The 20,897-nt window shown below is 39.9% G+C and overlaps 1 protein-coding gene across 2 annotated transcripts in view; it reads left to right on the top strand.

Moving 5' to 3' along the window:
- Positions 1-599: 599 nt before the first annotated feature.
- The window catches only part of LOC108696143 (STE20-like serine/threonine-protein kinase), a 53,784-nt gene continuing 33,486 nt past the window's right edge, over positions 600-20,897 (top strand). For both annotated transcript variants that reach the window (XM_041568662.1, XM_041568661.1), the window contains exons 1-3: positions 600-1,265; positions 14,904-15,068; positions 19,827-19,875. In XM_041568662.1, the coding sequence (XP_041424596.1) occupies positions 1,116-1,265; positions 14,904-15,068; positions 19,827-19,875 (364 nt within the window). In that variant the 5' untranslated portion in view covers positions 600-1,115. The remainder of the gene's footprint in view (positions 1,266-14,903; positions 15,069-19,826; positions 19,876-20,897) is intronic.

Genomic DNA, 20,897 nt, shown 5'->3' with positions numbered 1-20,897 from the left:
GAGTGGAGTTTTACTCACCACATTTTGGAAGCGGAACAGGTGCACCGCCCCGAGCACGGGGAGCGGACAGCAATGACAAAGTCTGTAGCAGGCGCTCAAATAAAGGCAATCTTCCATCCCATAGTAGAAATCAAACGGAAAAAAATTTGTGTCCTCTGGCCCACGCGTTTTGCGTTACAAAATTAATCACAGGCCAATTTCTAGATAGGCAAATAAATAATCGTAACAATATAAGATAATTCACCCTTATTAGCAAAACTGTAATAACTGGAAGAAAAAAAGAAATGTGTTCAAACTTTCATAACCTGCCAAATGTTGTAAAATGAACATGGTAATTAGAGGGGTGTGGCCACAAAACAGGCGTGGTCAAATAAAATGTCACTGCGCTTGTTCACGTCAAATTTCTGGTCCCCTTTTTTCAAAATGTTGGGAGGTCTGCTCGTGGGTGCACTGAAACGGCCCCAGCAGGGGTTTATGTTCTGTCAACTACAGACAATCTCCACTGACACTATCCATTCAGACGAATAAAGTTTGTTTAAAAAAGAAAAAAAAAAAAAAGAAAACTTGTTGCCGCGGAAACGGATGCGCGGCGCCGGCAGCTGCGGCTCAGGGGGGGCTCGTGAGCGCGCAATTCAGGGGCAGTGGAAGGAGAGCGAAGTGCAGCGGCAGGGATGTGCATTAAGAGTTGTGGGCGCGGACACACTTGGTCAGGAGAAGCGTGGGGAGAGTGACTGATTCCTCTGTGCTGGCGCGGGATTTAGCGTTACTTCACCACCCCCCTCTTTTTCTGGTGCCTGTGGTTGGGTCGGCCTGTGACACAAGCAAGGGATATACCAGCAGCAGTAGCTTTCAGTCAGTCTGCCTTGGAGCAGCGGCCCCGAGGCAGGTGGATCTATTTGGACCCTCCCCCTCTCATTTACATGATGAGTGACTCCCTCCGGAGACTTGTTGCTGATGCAGAATGACACGGTCCCCTCCCTTGTCCTGTGAGACCCACAGAAGAGGGTGTTGCTTCAGATGTGCCGGGGAATGAAGAAGGCGCTGCCATACTGATCTCAACTCGATGCGCACTGAGTAGGGAGACCCCTCCCCGCCTCTTCCTCCTCACAGGAAACATGTCCTTCTTTAATTTCCGAAAGATCTTCAAGCTCGGGGGAGAGAAGAAGAAGAAGCAGTACGAGCATGTCAAGAGGGACCAGAACCCCGAGGAGTTGTGGGAAATTGTGGGAGAGTTGGGGGATGGAGCCTTCGGCAAAGTCTATAAGGTGAGTGACCAGACCTGGGCAAAGTTAATTCCAAAAGAGAAAGCAAAGAATCCCTCTTCTATCAAGTGCTGATGGTGCTCTCCTAAATTCAATTCTCTTTCTTCATCCCCAAAAGCAACAAGCACAGGAGCTGAGACATCAATAGATCACCAGCTATTTAACAACACCACCAATTCCTAATTATCCTTCAATTGATGCCAACATTTATTTCATGTGCTATTGGATCAATTCATTCGATTTCTAATTAGGGCTCCATTAATCAGAGCCTGCAGGTGATTGTGCGACTGAATTAATTAGGTGCCTATATGAATTAAAGGAGTATGATGAAGACTGAAGGGAGGGATAGTCTGAGATAATTTGTAATTGGTTTTCATATTTTATTATTGAAGGTTTTCAAGTTATTTAACTTTTTATTCAGCAGCTCTTCAATTTGCATCTTAACCAATCTAGTAACTAGGGTCCAATTTACCCTAGCAACCATGTATTGATTTGAATAAGAGACTGGAATATGAATAGGAGAGGCCTGAATAGAAGGATCAGTAATAAATAGTAGCAATAACAATTAGGGATGCACTGAATCCACTATTTGGGATTCGGCCGAATCCTCGGTGAAAGATTCGGCCGAATCCTCGGTGAAAGATTCGGCCGAATCCTCGGTGAAAGATTCGGCCGAATCCTCGGTGAAAGATTCGGCCGAATCCTCGGTGAAAGATTCGGCCGAATCCTCGGTGAAAGATTCGGCCGAATCCTCGGTGAAAGATTCGGCCGAATCCTCGGTGAAAGATTCGGCCAAATACTGAACCGCATCTGAATCCTAAAGGTGGCCATACAAGGCCGACAATAAGTCGGCAGCTTATTGGCCCGTGTATGGGGCCCCCCGACGGGCTTCCCCGATCGAGATATGGCCGATCGGATGGGACTACAAATCCCGTCGGATCGCGGGCGCATCTGTTCGTTGATGCGGTCACATGATCCGACCGCCCGTAACTGTTCATTAGGATCCGATCATTGGGCCCTCAAGGTGGGCATATCGGGACATCTCCAAACGAGCGGATCTCTCCGTGTATGGCCACCTTAACTTACATATGCATATTCATTTGCATATGCAAATTAGGGGCAGGAAAGAAAAAAGTGGAAACAAATCTTCTTTTGTGACGAAAGGTCACGTGATTTCCCTGCCCGCCCCAAATTTACATATGCAAACTCGGATTCTGTTCGGCCAGGAACAAAGATTCAGCCGAATCTGAATCACAAACCGAATCCTGAATTCGGTGCATCCCTAATAGCAATACATGTGTAGCCTTACAGAGCATTTGTTTTTTTTTTTTTTTTAGAAGGGAGTCCGTGAAAGCTGCAGAGAGTCACAAGAAAAAGGCAAATAACTATAAAACTATAAAAAAAAGAAAACCAATTGAAAAGTTCTATAACATAATAAAAGTTACCGTCAAGGTGAACCACCCCATTAATGTCAATTCAATAACTTCATAGTAATCGATTAATATATTTGTAGAGTGCAGTGCCAATAACTCTCCCAATTGATTGTACTTTATAAATAGTAGAATACATTTAGTGACCATGAAAATGATGTAGGATAAATTAATTTCCAATCAGCTCAATTCATGAAACAATAGTAGGAAAATGAAGTACAGAGAGGTGGAGTTGTCCCGATATTTACTGCCTGTGTTTTTTCTTCCCTGGGACACCTCAAAGTTGGAGAAGGCAGGGTAACCGTGACTGTGGTCTTGGATATTTAGCTAGCCCTATGCTGTAGAAGAACTGACTTGTGCCTCAAAAAACCACAAATCCTCTGTCCCCTTGGAGTCCCAGTGAGTGCAATAGAGAAGAGAAGAATAGATTGAACTGAGCGATGGGTAAAACCGAGCGCCACCCCACTTGATCAATTTCAATTTAAGTTAATAAAAAACACTTTTAAGCTTCAAAGATGTTAAAACCATTGTGTTTAAAGGCACCTGTTGGGTAAAAATGTTATCCTCAGCCAAAGGTGCAGGATAATAGAGCTGGGTTGGGGATAACAGTAGTTTTTTTTTTTTTTAAATGCCCCCGCCAGTGCTACGCCTGGAGGGAGCTCCCCATGTGAGCAGCCATGTCCGGTCACTCGCATAAACATAATGAAAAACTGGCCCGAATTTCTCATTATGTGCGTGACATCACATGCGCGTTATGCACATGTAAGTGACTGGACATGGCTGTTTGCACCGGGAGCTCCTTCCTGGTGCGAGTAGTGTAATGGTGGGGGTCATTTTTTTTTCTAAAAAAACACTATTGCTATCCCCAACTAGGGATGCACCGAATCCAGGATTCGGCCTTTTTCAGCAGGATAAGGATTTGGCTGAATCCTTCTGCTTGACCAAACTGAATCCGAATCCTAATTTGCATATGCAAATTAGGGACGGGGAGGGAAATCATGTGACTTTTTGTCACAAAACAAGGAAGTAAAGTAATGTTTTTCCGTTCGGTATTCGGACAAATCTTTCGTAAAGGATTTGGGGGTTCGGCCAATCCAAAATAGTGGATTCAGTGCATCTCTATCCCCAACCGGAATGCGGGCTCTATTAGCCTGCACCTTTGGTTGGGGATAACATTTTTACCCAACAGGTGCCCTTTAAGTAGAAATCTGCCAATGCGCTTTTCACAAAGTTTACTTTCTCAAGGCGAAAGGTGCCCATGGCTCCCCAGTTTCTTTATCAATCAGTGCCCCAATGACTCCTCTACAGTCCAAGATCTGCTTCCTTGTACATGTATATTGATTAGTACAGGTAGGGGATCTGGTGTTTTCCAGATTTAATTTAAACCTTAAATAAATCCTATAGGATAGTTTTGCCTCCAGTATGGTTTTATTCTTAGCTACAAGCTACTGCTTTATTATTACAGAGGAAAAAGAAAACATTTTAAACAAATTAGAACTATTTGATTAAAAAGGCCGTCTATGGGAGACGGGTTCCTGTAATTCGGAGATTTCTAGATAACTGGTTTCTGGATAACAGATCCTATATCTGTTCAACTGGTAACTTTCCAGCTATTTGTTGATCCTCTTCAGCTAAGTGAGATGAGAGTTAAACTCCCACAACGCTAGAGGGCTGCCTGATGATCATCTCTCATTTATTTATCACCCCCTTTGGTTAGAAATCAAGGAAGGACCAAGGAATCTAGGACGTTTATTAGGGGTCCCTTCTTCTCTTTGCTTTGACCCTGAGAAGGAAATGAGCTTTCCCAGATGTCTGGCACCACATCTGCTTTTTTTTTTTTATTGATTGTAAAATCCATTATTAGTCACAAGTTATTTTATTCTGTGAATGAAATGCTTGAGCGTTGGATTATTGTCTAAACTTTTTGCGTTCTGGTTGTCGCTGAATTAGAACATTCAGCCTCCCAAATCAAATGCTTGGCTGTTGTACTTTCAGACAGAGAGTTGCACTTTACTGCTTAGAGGTTATATGCTGAAGTCAGGCTTGTACACTGTTCCTTTAGGTAGTAAGGACTAGATCTCACAAAGTTCTGATTTCATTATCAAAACCTCTTTTTGTATTTTAAGACCTAAATCTCCTGTTGTAGTATTCTGTAGTTTCCTTGCATTAGGCTTTGCAGACCTCTTTTTCCTTACTGAGTCTGTTTAGATGGATTTTGTAATTGAACCGGCGAATTAAACTTTGTCTTGTACAGAGGCTGCTTTGACGTTTTGCAGACCTTGCTTTTTAAACCAGGGCCACATTGGCATCTACTTAGTACTCAGAGTGGCCCTGTCTGTTAGTAGAATCAGAGCTCTATTGTAACAGAGGAGACTCTCATGGTGTTTTAATGCCACAAAATATCTATCTCTCTCTCTATCATCTTTCTATCTCTTTATCGGTCTACCTCTATCTATCTATCTATCTATCTATCTATCTATCTATCTATCTATCTATCTATCTATCTATCTATCTATCTATCTATCTATCTATCTATCCTACTTTAGGTGCACCCCTCCCTACAGACTATTATAGTTTGGTTTGCAGGACTTAAAGGACAAGGAAAGTCTAAAATAGAATAAGGCTAGATATGTTGTATTGTGTATACTATACATTAGCATGAACTTACTGCACCACAAGCCTAATCAAACAAATGATTTATGCTTTCAAAATTGGCCACAGGGGGCTGTCATCTTGTAACTTTGTTAAACATCTTTGCCTGACCCTGACCCTGCACATGCTCAGTGTGGTCTGGGCTGCATAAACAAAGCTGCTTGAGTTCTGCATGGCTGGGAAGTAAGGCGGGGGCTCCCCCTGCTGTTCATAAGTATGATTGTTTCTCTGCTCAGCAGTTAGGGACCATCTGATAATTCCTATCCACAGCAGTAAATGAAGGGAGAATTTCACTGCATACAGTCAGGTTTCTTTTAAAAATGGTACACATTTTTTTTTATTAAAGTATATTGGAGATAGGTTTCTTTTTCATTAAAGAAAGTAAAAATGGGATTTTATTTTTTTGTTTCCTTGTCCTTTAAGCATACATCAGCCAGTGCAACAGTTATTGGAAATCATGGATGCAGTAGTGATCCTATGAGTCATAGCCATTTGTTGGTTGAGATCATGGTTGTAATGAGCTTTACAGACCTTGAATCTCAGTGATGTTTTGCTTTGGAACATACATGCATTTTATTTGGCTCCTGATGTCACTGACCCTAATGTGTGGCTTAAATATAACAGGGACCCTAGACTGTGAATTCCAGAGCCTGATGCGAATGACAAACCTGACTGTAAATCTCTATGTAAACCAAACAGCGCTGTCTCAATAAAAGGATAATGATTATCAATTAAGTTGTGATTGTGAAATAGTAGGGTGGCAGAGTCTATGAAAAACGAGCGACAGAGGTTTCTTATTCAGCCACTCTTTGTCCATCCCTCATTCTTGACATTCTTATTTTTTAAGCCCTGGGAGCTTTCACTAAACAAACAAATACACAAGCAAAATAACCACATGATGATAAGCAGGGTGTTAGTGCCGGCAGCTCATTATATTCAGAGCCAAAAAACACTTAAGGTGGCCATACACGGGCTGATAAAAGCTGCTGACAGACCGTGTCGGTAGCTTATTGGCCCTTGTATGGGGCCCCCCGATGGGCTTCACCGATCGAGATCTGGCCGAAAGTCGGCCAGATCTCAATCGGATGGGACTAAAATCCCGTTGGATCACGGCCGCATTCTATTCGTTGATGCGGTCCCGCGATCCGACCGCCCATTGCTATTCGTTAGGATCCGATCGTTGGGCCCTAGCGCCCACGATCGGATCAGCCCGATATTGCCCACCTCAAGGTGGGCATTTTGGGGAGAGATTCGCTCGTTTGACGACATCGCCAAATGAGCGGATCTCTCAGTGTATGGGCACCCAGATAAAAGGGAAAGTATTTGATTAAATGTCTGGTCATTAGCCACGTGGATGTGACAAGTCCAACTCGGTTGAGTAGTGTTTATACTGAGCTGCAGTTACTGACACAGACTGGCATCCTTTTTCCATGAGTCAGGTAGTCTCTCCTTCCAAACCACAAGTTGATGCACATTTTATTAAACAATACTTTAATGTGCTTGTGCTGCTTGTTTGTATTGGGGGGAAAAAAAAGGAAATCCTTTATAATTAGCCCTTTGGTTACGCGTAGGATCCTAGATTTTAAAGTAGTGGTCCACCTTTGAACTTTTAATATGTTATAGAATGTCTAATTCTAAGCAACTTTTCAATTGGTCTTTATTTTTTAATTGTTATATATTTTCAAGTCGCTGACTTGAGTTAGAGAGCTGAAAAGCAGGAAGTAGTTTTCTGGCTTACATGTTACACACCCAGTCACTCCAGCCTTTATAGATTTCTTTTTTGCCTAACTAACTATATTAGAAACATATTTTATTTTGCACAAGGTATCTACCCCGTTTTTATTTTTACACTCGACTGTTCCTTTAAATTGGACAGGGATATCGGGTTAATGGATGGGAGTGTTACAATTTTTTTTGTCCTGAGTTCTGAAACTTGAACAGACTGTACAGAAGTGGTCAGCACCAGGAAATACTGAGTTGGGTGGTTCGAAACTGGACCGGTTTCAATCCTAGCTAGTGGGGATCTTAAAAGAAGACATCATAAAACCAGTTTCCATCTATATCCCTTGTTTTATCATTCATTTTAAGTCCCCTGTTTATTTATTTACTTACAGCCAGCAAGTTACATGTGGGGTTATTATATAACAATGATTATTGCATAACAATGTGACTGCAAGGCTAACATAATAATGAAGCATAATTCTGCATAGGGTCTGAGTTTGTTTAGTGTTGGATGTGAAATGTTTGTGTAGAGAAATGACAACTCTTTCTGTGCTGAAAGTGTTACCACAATTCCTGTTGTTTGGGTTTCCATTGTGCACAACCTGTTTCACATTATGTAGGAACACAAGAGGCCAGGGACCAATGAAAGTGGCATTTTTATTGTGGGGAAAGTGGTGCAGCTTTATAAGAAGAAACCAAATCTATCCTGCCCCATAGGGACACATAAGACAGATCTGTTAAACTACTCCCACCCCTGCTTCCTTTTCACCCTTGTGTGCCAAGGAGTGTTCAGTTTCAGTCATTCAATCTGTTGGTTAAAAAAAAAAAAAAAAAAAAAAGTCGATTTTAATGGAGCCATGTGTTTGTCCCAGGCCTGGCTTGGAGCTGTTCAGAGGCACCGTTTTTGCTCATAAAATACAGGAAACATAACCTTAGATTAATATCAGATGTATCACATCATTTTGTCATATAGAGTTTGTATGATTTTTTTTGGCACATTTATGCCAATACAGTGCATGCTATAACATTCAAATTACATGTATGGGACCTATTATCCAGCATGTTCGGGACCTGGGGTTTCAGGGTAAAGGCACACAGGCAGATACAGGGAGATTAGTCGCCCCAGCTACAAATGTCTTCTTTGGGGCGACAATCCCCCCGAACTGCCTTCCCGCCAGCTAGAAGGAAAAATCGCCAGCGGGATGACACTCACGGCGCTTCATTTTCCGAAGTCGGCAGAAGTTGCCTCATGAGGAAACTTTGTGCGAGTTTGGAAAACGATTTGCCACAAGTGCCATCCTACTGGCGATTTTTCATTCTAGCTGGCGGGAAGGCAGTTCGGGGAGATTGTCACCCCCGAAGAAGAGAAGATTTGTAGCTGGGGCGACTAATCTCCCCGAATCTGCCCTGGTGCCCTTACCCTAAGGAATCTTTCTGTAAGTTGCATCACCATACCTTAGGTGATGCAAATTACCTTATGGTTTGCTATAGAGTGATATTCTGAGATAATTTGCAATTGAGTTTCCTTTTTTTTTTTTTATTGGTTGTTTTTGAGTTATTTAGAATTTTTATTCAGCAGCTCTTTAGTTTACAATTTCAGCAATCTGGTTGCTAGGGTCCACATTACCCTAGTAACCATGCATTGATTTGAATAAGAGACTGGAATATGAAAAGGAGAGGCCTGAAAAGAAAGATGAGTAATAAAAAGTAACAATAAAAACACATTTGTATCTTTTCAGAGCAGGTTTTTTTTTTTTTTTTTTTAGGGATGCACCGAATCCACTATTTTAGGATTCGGCCAGATCATTTGTGAAAGATTTGAGGCAATTACTGAACCGAATCCAAACCCTAATTTGCATACGTAAATTAGTGGGTAAATAGAACCAAGTATAATGTACTTGTGTGCTGTACTGGTACAACTCTTGTGCTTGCTTCGGAAACACAATTATATTTATATAAACAAGCTGCCGTGTAGCCATGGGGGCAGCCATTCAAAGGAGAAAAAGGAGAAAAGGCACATGATACACAGCAGATAGATAAGGTCTGTAGTAAACAATGGGATTTTTCATAACTTATCTGTTATCTACTGTGTATCCTGTGCTTGAATGGCTGCCCCCATGGCTACACAGCAGCTTGTTTATATAAACTATAGTAGTACTTATCTGTTATCTACTGTGTATCCTGTGCTTGAATGGCTGCCCCCATGGCTACACAGCAGCTTGTTTATATAAACTATAGTAGTACTTATCTGTTATCTACTGTGTATCCTGTGCTTGAATGGCTGCCCCCATGGCTACACAGCAGCTTGTTTATATAAACTATAGTAGTACTTATCTGTTATCCACTGTGTATCCTGTGCTTGAATGGCTGCCCCCATGGCTACCCAGCAGCTTGTTTATATAAACTATAGTAGTACTTATCTGTTATCTACTGTGTATCCTGTGCTTGAATGGCTGCCCCCATGGCTACACAGCAGCTTGTTTATATAAACTATACTAGTACTTATCTGTTATCTACTCTGTATTCTGTGCCTGAATGGCTGCCCCCATGGTTACACAGCAGCTTGTTTATATAAACTATACTAGTACTTATCTGTTATCTACTCTGTATTCTGTGCTTGAATGGCTGCCTCCATGGTTACACAGCAGCTTGTTTATATAAATTGGCTGATCCTACTGACACTGGATGTTCTATTGCCTGTGCAAAAACCCATTTCCCTTCTTGCCTTTCATATTGAGTGAACATTTTCTATAAGCGTTGGTCATGGAGGAAGGAGAATGCTGTATTATTCATGGGTCTTCCCAAATCTCTTCCTGTCCAGACATTTCCTGTTCTACATTGAGACCAATGCAAATGATAACGCTGAGCAAAATATTTCCATTCTCAGCATCTATAAGTAGGGCTGTCTTCTGACACTGATTCACTGTTTAATTACTTTGCTTGTAAGGAGAATGGTCCTCAGAGCTCATAATCTAAATGCATGGATTTTAAAGGGCAAGGAAGGGCTGGACAAAATATGTACTTATGCTATAGTTACAGTCCTGCCAATATTTACATTAGGAGTGCCTAAACTTAGGCTGCATATCAATACAATATTCCTTGGATGGCATACTGCGTATACAAAAAGCAAAAGGTAACATAACCACCAGATCTCCCATAATCTAAAATGGAAACTGATGGACATTGTTACAATGCATAGTGTAAAGAGACAATAGGAGGAAGGAACTGCCTGCAAAAAGTCTAAAAGCTATGTTAAGTGATGGGCGAATTTATCCGCCAGGCGCGAATTTGCGGTGAATTTCCACGTCTCGCTGCCGGCGAATGAACTCGGAAAATTGGTGCGAACATTTGCTGTCGAATTTTTGCCGGCGTGGGAATCGTTGCTGGCGTCAAGAATATTTTTCCACTAATTTTTTGCCGTTTTGCGGGAATTTTTTTAATTTTTCAGCGAAGCAAAATGGGAGAAATTCACTCATCACTAGCTATGTACATATACAGTATCTAGTAGAATTATGGCAAAGTCGGCTGGACATGCGGGGAGGGGGTTATTTACTAAAATCTCTTATTGTCTCATTGTTTAAATAAAAAAACCCAGACCGAGCTCCAATACCCGATTTTTACCTTATTTATTATTAAAAAAGCTAATTTTACTGTACCAATAGGCTTTTGGCTTCTTACTTGAGGTAAATCAAACAAAACCGTTATAATCCAAATTTGTTCATGTGAATATACTTCACTATGTTAACCTTGTTCGAATGTTAATTTTACTTTCATTTTATTTAATTTTCATGGCTGAAAACATGTAACTTTATTCATTACTATAACCTGTCAACTGGATGTTTGAAGCATCCAAGAAATGTTGTTCATGTTTAGAAACATATTTATAAAAAAAAAAAAAAAAAGTTTATTTAATTGGTTTGGCTAAAAACGATAAAATCAAGCAAAAACTGTAAATGTAAGATTTTTGTGGATTTTTGCCTGAAATGGCTAAAATGAATTTTGTTCCAACAGCTCCACCTGCTGGTTAGTTTCCCACCAGTCTGACCACCAAGAAGTCAAGGAAGTTGTCAGGAGAAAGAAAGAGGCTGCTCTGATGTTCTTCTGTTTAGGAAAGGTTTGAGAAAGGTTTCTAATTTTATTCCTAACTAGAAGAACATCAGAACAGCCTCTTCCTTTCTCCTGACAACTTCCTTGGCTACTTGGTGGTCAGACTGGTGGGAAGTAAACTCATGAGTCCAAATTGTATTAAATCACAACTAGAAATACCACAATAAGTGAGACTAATCCATGCTAGAGGAAATGCAGATTTAGGGTAAGGTCACACTGGGCCGATTTTGGGCCGATTTAGTCGCCTGGCGACTATTCGCCTCATCTTTGCGGCGACCAATCTCCCCAAACGCCTTCCCTCACTCTGCGCTGGCTAAAATGAAAAATCACACACTGAGTTTCCTCGTGAGGCGACTTCGGAAAACAAATCGGCGCGTGTGATTAGCGCAGACTATTTTTCATTCTAGCCAGCCAGAGTGAGGGAAGGCGTTTAAGATTGGTTGCTGCAAAGACGAGGCAATTAGTCGCCAGGCGACTAAATCTCCCCAAAACGCCCAATGTGACCTTACCCTAAATGTGCATTTCCTCTAGCATGAATTAGTCTCACTCTGCAGTTATTGTGGTATTTCTAGTTGTGATCGAATACAATTTGGACCCATGAGTTTACGTCCCAATCTCCAAGCATAAAGCTACATTGCCAAACACCTATTTCTAGATAACAACTCACACAGAGCTATTTCTGTTTATAGAATGGAGTACCCAGTGTGACCTTACCCTTAAAGGCACAGAAAGCCAATTGAAAAGAATTTTATTTTGAAGATTATTTCATTTCTATTGCAAAATATTTTTTTTCTATATCATAGTAAGTAGTATAGTATAATAAGTACATGTATTAAAGATTGCAGCAATATCATTAAAAAGTGTGCAACACAACTGTTGGCATAGGTTTCTCTACACAGGGAGCCTCAATCATCTACAGGCATGGGACCTGTTATCCAGAATGTTCGGGACCTGGGGTCTTCCGGATAACGGGTTTTTTCATAATTTGGATCTTCATACTTTGTCTACTAGAAAATCCTTTAAACATTAAATAAACCCAATATACTGGTTTTGCTTCCAATAAGGATTAATTATATCTTAGTTTGGATCAAGTACAAGCTACTGTTTTATTATTACAGAGAAAAAGGAAATCACTTTTTTAAATTTATTTTGAGAAAATGGAGTCTATGGTAGACGGCCATTCCGTAATTCGGAGCTGTCTGGATAACGGGTTTCTAGCTAACTGATCCCATACCTATACATATTTCTGTATATTCATGAGGAGCAGATGCTATACTGTTTTCCCCATCAGATTAAGTGAGGGACCACAGCTCCCTTGGGAGATGGGAGATACCATTGTTAAATACTTAATATTATATTAAAAGGGTTGTTCAGCTTTGAGTCAACTTTAAGTATGGTGTAGAAACTGATATTCAGAGACAATATGCAATTGGTTTTCATTTTTAATTATTTGTGGTTGTTGAGTTATTTAGCTTTTTATTCAGCAGCTCTCCAGTTTGCATTTGGACAAAAAAAGTTTTGCACATAAAAATTGTCGTGCATCAAAATTATTTTGACGCTCATTGACTTAAATGCATTTGGACAAAAAAGTTGTGCGTGTAAAAATTAACGCGCATGTCAAAAATTATTTTGACACCCATTGCCGTTTCGCTAATTTTTCGGTGAAGCTAAACGGGCCAGATTTGCCCATCACTACTGGTGACTTTAGAATAAAATCTAAATCCTCTTCATCAGAGATCCCCAACCAGTGGCTCACGAGGAACATGCTGTTCCCCAAACCCTTGGATGTTGCTCCCAGTGGCCTCAAAGCAGGTGCTTATTTTTGAATACCAGGCTTGGAGGCAAGTTTTGGTTGCATAAAAAACAGATGTACTGCCAAACAGAGCCTCCTATAGGCTGCCAGTTCACATAGAGGCTACCGAATAGCCAATCCCAACCCATAATTGGCACCCCAGGATGTTTTCTCATGCCTATGTTGCTCTCCAACATTTGAATGTGGCTCACGGGTAGAAACGGTTAAGCATTAGTGATGTGCATTCTGGCGCGGGTCGGGCGGTTTCGGGCCAACTTCGCACCCCCATTTGCGGGTGATGGGTGATGGGCGGCTCCGAGTTAAGCTCTTCTTTCTACTCTCCCCGCCTGCCACCTTACACTGCTGACTTCCGGCTTCCTTTTTTTATAGACACGCACCTGCTTGCCTGCCCCTTTTGTGACGTCATCGGCGTGGTGGGTTGGGACAGGTCGATAAATGGAAGTCGGGCGCGGGTGGAGGAAGTGTTTTATCCGACCTGCACATCACTATTGAGGATCCCTGTTCTATAGTAATAGACCAGAAATATTGCAGAAAGCAACTAACTTCTCAAATGCCAATTCAGTGCAGCAGCCCAAATCATGATAGATATAAAATCGTCTACCCTTGATGTGTCCATCAACCAATGCAAAACTGCACAATAAAATCTTGGAATTTATGGCAAGCTAAACCAGTATTTCTGGCTGTCGTTTTGTCTACATTGAAAAATACTAAATTCTGAAAAGCAGACACAAGCAATATTCTTCTGAAGTTTGTACACAAACAAATAAAGCAACTTCCAGGGCTGGGATGAACCTGTTCTGTAGAACAACCTACTAACACTAGGTCTATCCTTGTGGATATGTGAATGTTTTCTCATTGCTTCTAAAAATGTTGCCAATAAAAGCCCCTCCGGCCCTATCCTTACAAAAATACGGGAAGTCATAAAAAAATAGAGGTCATAATATTTGTCTATATTCTTTGTCAAAATACGCAACTGCAGGCGTACCCTCTATTGTAAAATATATAGTGAATAAAGTACCCCCTCTTGTAAAATATAAGGATATTATTAGTTACCGAGGAGTTTCATGACCATATAAAAACACGAGGCCGAAGGCCGAGTGTTTTTATACAGGTCATGGAACTCCGAGGTAACTTCTAATATCCTCATATTTTACAACTGGGGGTACTTTATTTATTATAATACACAAATTTTAGTAAGTCATGTGACAGAAATGACATCACTACTCACCGTTTATAACTGATGACATCACTACTCACCGTTTATAAGGATTTAATTTACAGGATATTCATGGCTTTTGTGTATTATAAGGATATTATAAGTTACCGAGGAGTTCTATGACCATATAAAAACACAAGGCCAAATTCCGAGTGTTTAAGGTCATGCAACTCCGAGGTGAATTCTAATATCTCCATATTTTGCAACAGGGGGTACTTTATTTTAATACACAAGTTTCAGTGAGTCATGTGACCCAAATGACATCACTTAGCACCATTTATTGTGGTATAATTTACAGGATATTCGTGGCTCTTGTGTATTATAGTCAAATATAAGTCAAATCATATGTATGGTCAACAGTTTGATGAAGTAGATGCAACAGCTTGCTGTTAGATTACATTCATTAGCTCCTTTCCATGCATGACTTGTTTTTTCGGCTTCGTCTCATTTGCCTTCCCAGGAAGTGACAGATACACATGACAGTTTAACAGGAACATTTATTCATAGCTGTGAACTGTAGTATGGCAAGCGCTTCCATTGTAGCACTAAAATGCAGCTATCCGTAATTTATTATGCCTGTTTTGTTTTATATAATGTTCAGTGATCAAAATACAAGTATTGGCTTCAGAATAATGCATCTTCATCTATGTGAATCTTCTTCTAGTCTTCTAGAAAAAACATTTCCTATGTTCCATTTTTAGGCCCAAAATAAAGAGACTGGAATTTTGGCAGCAGCAAAAGTCATTGATACGAAATCAGAGGACGAACTTGAGGATTACATGGTGGAGATTGATATTTTGGCATCATGTGACCACGCGAATATTGTTAAGCTCTTGGATGCTTTCTACTACGAAAATAACCTCTGGGTAAGCTTGCCCTGCTAAACCTTTAAAATTGCTGTAATATTATTTTTCAAACAGACGGGTTTAAAAACAATATACTAGTATTAAATGGGTGATATCTGGTTCAAGTAGCCCAATAATGTGTCTACAAAGCGCCTTGAAATCACCGCAGTGAAGTGCAGCGCTTGTCAGGTGATCATTGCTTTGAAAAGCAGTCTGATGTCATTTCAGCCAACTGTCAGTGTCAGATAATTCACATGCAATTAGTGGAGTGGTAGCTTCAAAGAGCCTAAAATCACAGTATGAACCATTGCATCAAAAGACAGATAGATGTCTTATTTTTTTCTTTTTTAAACCAACGGATAATCCTATTGTCAGGTTTTGTACATTTTTTTTATATTATCCATGTGCTACAGGTTCATTCACGAGTTATGCGTAAACACAGGCAAAGTTTTCCCATTCCATTAACACCCTGTCAGATGTGCGGTTTTATTACTTGTACTGAACTAAACTAGTAAAAGACAACTGCTGATTGGTGCAATGTAAAACCATACTAGGGCAAACTTTCCCATTTGTGTGATTGGCTCCCACATTTGAACAATACAATTATGGAGCTATGGGTTCCCTTTTCCAGAAATCCATTATCCAGGCAGCTCATAAATGCGATGCCCATGGTGTCTTATTTCTGCAAAAAAAAATTCGTAATTTTTGACTGCTAGCATGCCGCTTAATATTATTGTATGAGCCCTAGTGCATTTAAAATGTTGAATTGGTCTTGTCTGAAAGACAGTAGCTCCACATTACAAATAACCACAGGTCCCAGGTACTCTGGGTTATAGATCCCATACCTGTACCAAACCTTGGGGCAAATTTTAGTAAAAATGAAACTAGGGAAACTCTTTTTGGATCACCATTCGTTAAGTCTGCTAAAAATCATCTAAACATTTAGGGGGTTATTTATATCAAAGGTCAAGTTTTAGATTTTTTTGAGCGGTTTTTTTTAATACCTCAAATTAACTCACATCTGGAATGGTTTCTAATTAATTTTAAAAAAAAAAACTTGAATCCGTGTAGTCGGGGTGGAAAACTCAAATACTCTAATTGATCAAGTTTTCGGTGAAAATACGCTCAAACTAATTGCGTTTTCGAGCGAAACCCACCTAAAGAAACCCAAACATGATGAAGGCTAGAAACATCTTCAAATGGTTCAAGGGACCTCTGCCATTGACTTTTACATGACCTTGACAGGTATTAGATTATGTATTTAAAGCGATACTGTCATGGGGAAAAAAAAATTTCAAAATGAATCAGTTAATAGTGCTGCTCCAGCAGAATTCTGCACTGAAATCCATTTCTCAAAAGAGCAAACAGATTTTTTTATAGTCAATTTTGAAATCTAACATGGGGCTAGACATATTATCAATTTCCCAGCTGCATGTGACTTGTGCTCTGATAAACTTCAACACTCTTTACTGCTGTGCTGCAAGTTGGAGTGATATCACCCCCCTCCCTTTTCCCCCCAGCAGCCAAACAAAAGAACAAAGGGAAGGTAACCAGATAGCAGCTCCCTAACACAAGATAACAGCTGCCTGGTAGATCTAAGAACAACACTCAATAGTAAAAACCCATGTCCCGCTAAGACACATTCAGTTACATTGAGAAGGAAAAACAGCAGCCTGTCAGAAAGCATTTCTCTCCTAAAGTGCAGGCACAAGTCACATGACCAGGGGCAGCTGGGAAATTGACAAAATGTCTAGCCCCATGTCAGATTTCAAAATTGAATTTTAAAAAAATCTGTTTGCTATTTTGAGAAATGGATTTCAGTGCAGAATTCTGCTGGAGCAGCACTATTAACTGATGCGTTTTGAAAAAAAAAAACATGTTTTCCGATGACAGGTTCCCTTTAAGGATTCGGGGTTTTTTTATTAAAAAAAAAATAAAAAAAATCATTAGAGTTTTGACTTAAAATACCCCAAAAAACTCATGTAAAATATAACTCTATCTTTGATAAAAAGCCCCATAAATAAAGGTACTAGGTTTGTATTGCCTCTAATATGGATTCACGCAGCTTAGAACAAGGTCATTTCTGGAGAAGAGATCCCATACCACTGCTAATGAATGTGGGGGTTAACAGTTTTCTGTGTTGGAAAGCATTGTCCCAGTGTGGAAAGATAATTTCTGAATCTGAAAGCATTGGTGTAACTTGAGCCGAAACTTTCCTTACCTCTTGGCAAATATAAATAGGCCCATGTGTTTAATATCATGTGTCTATAACTATTTGTCATGGAATTTTTAACTTTGTTGTGAGCAGGTTAGTTCTAGTGTCAGCACCCCAAATCCTCCCCTGTATTTCAAACCTCTAACTTGTTTGCTCTGTACTTTCTGTGGTTTCCTGCTTAACAAATGATTGCTGCCATTTTGGTGGTTGTAACAAATTCTAACCATAGCCATGTGTTGCCTTTACAGGATCTGAGCATGCATTAGCAATATAGCTTCTTACCTTTTACACCTGCCACCCATTATTTCTCTACTTTAATAAAATGCTGAACCTCTCTGATTTAAAGGAACGGTAACATCAAAAAATGAAAGTGTTTTAAAGGAGAAGGAAAGGCTAAAATTAAGTAAGCTTTATCAGAAAGGTCTATATAAATACACCAGTAAACCCTCAAAGTAATGCTGCTTTTAGTCCTTTGTCAAAAGAAACTCCACATTTATTCCCTTCTGTTGTGTACACATGGGCTTCTGTATCAGACTTCCTGTTTTCAGCATAAACCTCCAGGGCTAGGGCTTGAGCATGCTCAGTTTGCTCCTCTCTCCCCCTCCCTTTGCCCCCTCCCTGCTGTAATCTGAGCCCGGATCTATGAGTGAGCAGGGAGAGACTCAGGCAGGAAGTGATGTCACACCAAGCTAATGTGGCAGCTTCTATCCTAAACAAACAGAGAGCTTCTAGAGCTGTTTACTCGGGTATGGTAAAGCATTCTGCAGAATAAATAGCGTTATAGCTTGCACTATTGTGGCTAATCTATTGGCAATAAACTGCTTCTGTAGCTTTCCTTTTTCTTTTAAGAAAACTAATTCAATGTTGCCCTGCACTAGTAAAACTGCTGTGTGTGATTCAGAAACACTACTATTGTTTATATAAATAAGCTGCTGTGTAGCAATGGGGGCAGCCATTCAAAGGAGAAAAGGTTACACAGCAGATAAGCTCTGTAGAACATAATGGTGTTATCTGTTATCCACTATTTAACCTGTGCCATATAGACTTTTTTCAATTTCCACCATTGCTACACAGCAGCTTGTTTATATGAACTATAGTAGTGTTTCTGAAGCAAACAGCAGTTTTACCAACGCAGAACAACAGTACATGATATATTATCTTTACTTTAAAACCCTTTTGTTTTTTGTTACTGTTTTTTTAAGTTGCAACCTTATTCAGTGTTGGCAAAATAAACGTTTAAACATAAAACAGGTCAGGTGGGCCTGTTGCACTACTTTTGAGAGAGACAAGCGCCTGAACTTCATGGAACAACATAGCTAGACTATTTGACAATTTCCATGTTGCCCTCTTATAGAGGAATGCAAACAGCAGCCTGACGTCCAACACATCTGAATGTCACGGCCAGCTGTAGCTCTTTAAATCCTCTATGTAATAAAAAAAAAAAAAACCACCATCCACAGTAATTCATGCATAACATGGGAGTGATTTTTTTTAAACAATGTCAATAGCCAATCAACATTTAGGGGCTGATTCATTAAGGGTCGAATATCGAGGGTTAATTAACCCTCGATATTCGACTAGGAATTGAAATCCTTCGACTTCGAATATCGAAGTCGAAGGATTTAGCGCAAATACTGCGATCGTACGATCGAAGGATTATTCCTTCGATCGAACGATTAAATCCTTCGAATCGAACGATTCGAAGGATTTTAATCCAACGATTGAAGGAATATTCTTTGATCAAAAAAACTTAGGAAAGCCTATGGGGACCTTCCCCATAGGCTAACATTGACTTCGGTAGCTTTTAGCTGCCGAACTAGGGGGTCAAAGTTTTTTTTAAAGAGACAGTACTTTGACTATCAAATGGTCGAATAGTCCAACGATTTTTAGTTCGAATCCTTCGATTCGAAGTCGTAGTCGAAGGTCAAAGTAGCCCATTCGATGGTCGAAGTAGCCCAAAAAATACTTCGAAATTCAAAGTTTTTTTACTTAGAATCCTTCACTCGAATTTAGTGAATCGGCCCCTTAATTAAATAACATTCCAAGAATTCCTAGAAAAGATCATTTCTAGTTCAGCTACATTTTCTGTTTATTAAGTTATTAAACTGTTGTTCTGCTTGTCTCCAGAATTAAAGCAGCCGCCTGGTTGCTGGGGTCACTGACTCTATAAACGATGTATTTGTTTAAATGCCATTATGAAAGATGAGCATATCCAGTTTCCCTTTGGAGAAAGGCAGCACACAAAAGGCAGTTGCCTCAATAAACACAAACAAAGCGAGGACCAACTGGAAAGTTGTTTGGATTGATCTCATCAGCAATTCAGTTTCCTGATTAGCAAAGGAGAAAGTTATAAATTACATAAGCGATAGCTATTACTCTTTGGACGGTTCTATCTGGAGAATGTATTGCTGGCTCATATTTACTTTAGTACAAAAACACAATGTCTGCTAAATTACATCTGCTTGCCATTCAGTCTGTAAATCATCTACAACGTAAGTATGTTTGTTTTTTTTATTTTCACAATCTTGATTTTAAATGCTTTTTCTCTTTTGGTTTCAACACAGATTTTGATTGAATTTTGTGCCGGAGGAGCAGTAGACGCTGTAATGTTAGGTAGGTTTTGGTTTCCTTCTCTATATGGTCCTTATTTTAAAGGAGACGTTTTGTGTAAAAAAAAAAATAAAATAAAAATAAGAATATACCAGTGCGTTATACTCATTTAAATATAGTGTGCTTAAAAAAGTTGTGTTTCAGGCTGATTTATTGAATATTTCTGCAAAAACCCTAATAACTTCTCCCTTCTCTTCCACTTCCTGCTCCCTGAATTCCCAAGCTGTGCAGGGGATCCGGTGGCACTCAGCTCACTGCACTGTAGGACAGGAACCAATCAGCAGCTAGCAGGACCTGATAGGGAACTGACGTCTGTATTTGCTTGTGTGACTGCAGAGCTGTGATTGGCTGTCTCCCTCCTACTGTGCTTCTGGCAGGGACTGTTAGGACACGCTACCCCTCATTTGAAACTGAAGCGGAGCTCTAATAAAGGGGCTATTTTTAAAGATATTAATTTTTAACACCATGTAAAAGCAACACCATATATTACTCATAATTGCCTATAAAATTAAGGTTTTTTCATTTATCCTATATGTCTCCTTTTAAAGGGTATTTCAAAGTTCAGTAGAGCTAAAACCTGAATACAGGTTCACATAAATCTTTCATATAGTCACCTTCTGTATATGATGTTGTTTTGCCATAATGCTTCAGCAGGCCTTGCTGTTTGCCGAGTATATCCAGCTGCTATTTTCAAGCAGCTCACAGCTCCTTGTGTACGTTTGAGATATGGTGCTGTAGAAAAAATCCAGTTACTGTAATTAAAATAGGATCCATTAAAGGAGAACTAGACTGTAAAAATGAATATGGCTTTTTGCCTTAATTATTGAACCCCTTCGTCATCATAAGGACATTTATGGACTTCAGGTTGGCAATAGGCATCATAAATGTGTTTTATATGCAGATGATTTATTGCTGCTAGTCACCAAGCCTATGACGTCTCTCCAACACTTGTATAAGGTACTTTTGGATTTTGGTGCCATTTCGGGCCTGAATGTTAATTCCAAAAGTCAGAGGCTTTCAATATT

This window comes from Xenopus laevis, chromosome 7L, assembly GCF_017654675.1.
Source record: "Xenopus laevis strain J_2021 chromosome 7L, Xenopus_laevis_v10.1, whole genome shotgun sequence".
Classification (NCBI taxonomy): Eukaryota; Metazoa; Chordata; class Amphibia; order Anura; family Pipidae; genus Xenopus; species Xenopus laevis.
The sequence above is the reverse complement of the archived record's forward strand: the minus strand, read 5'-3'. Positions and strand labels throughout refer to the sequence as shown.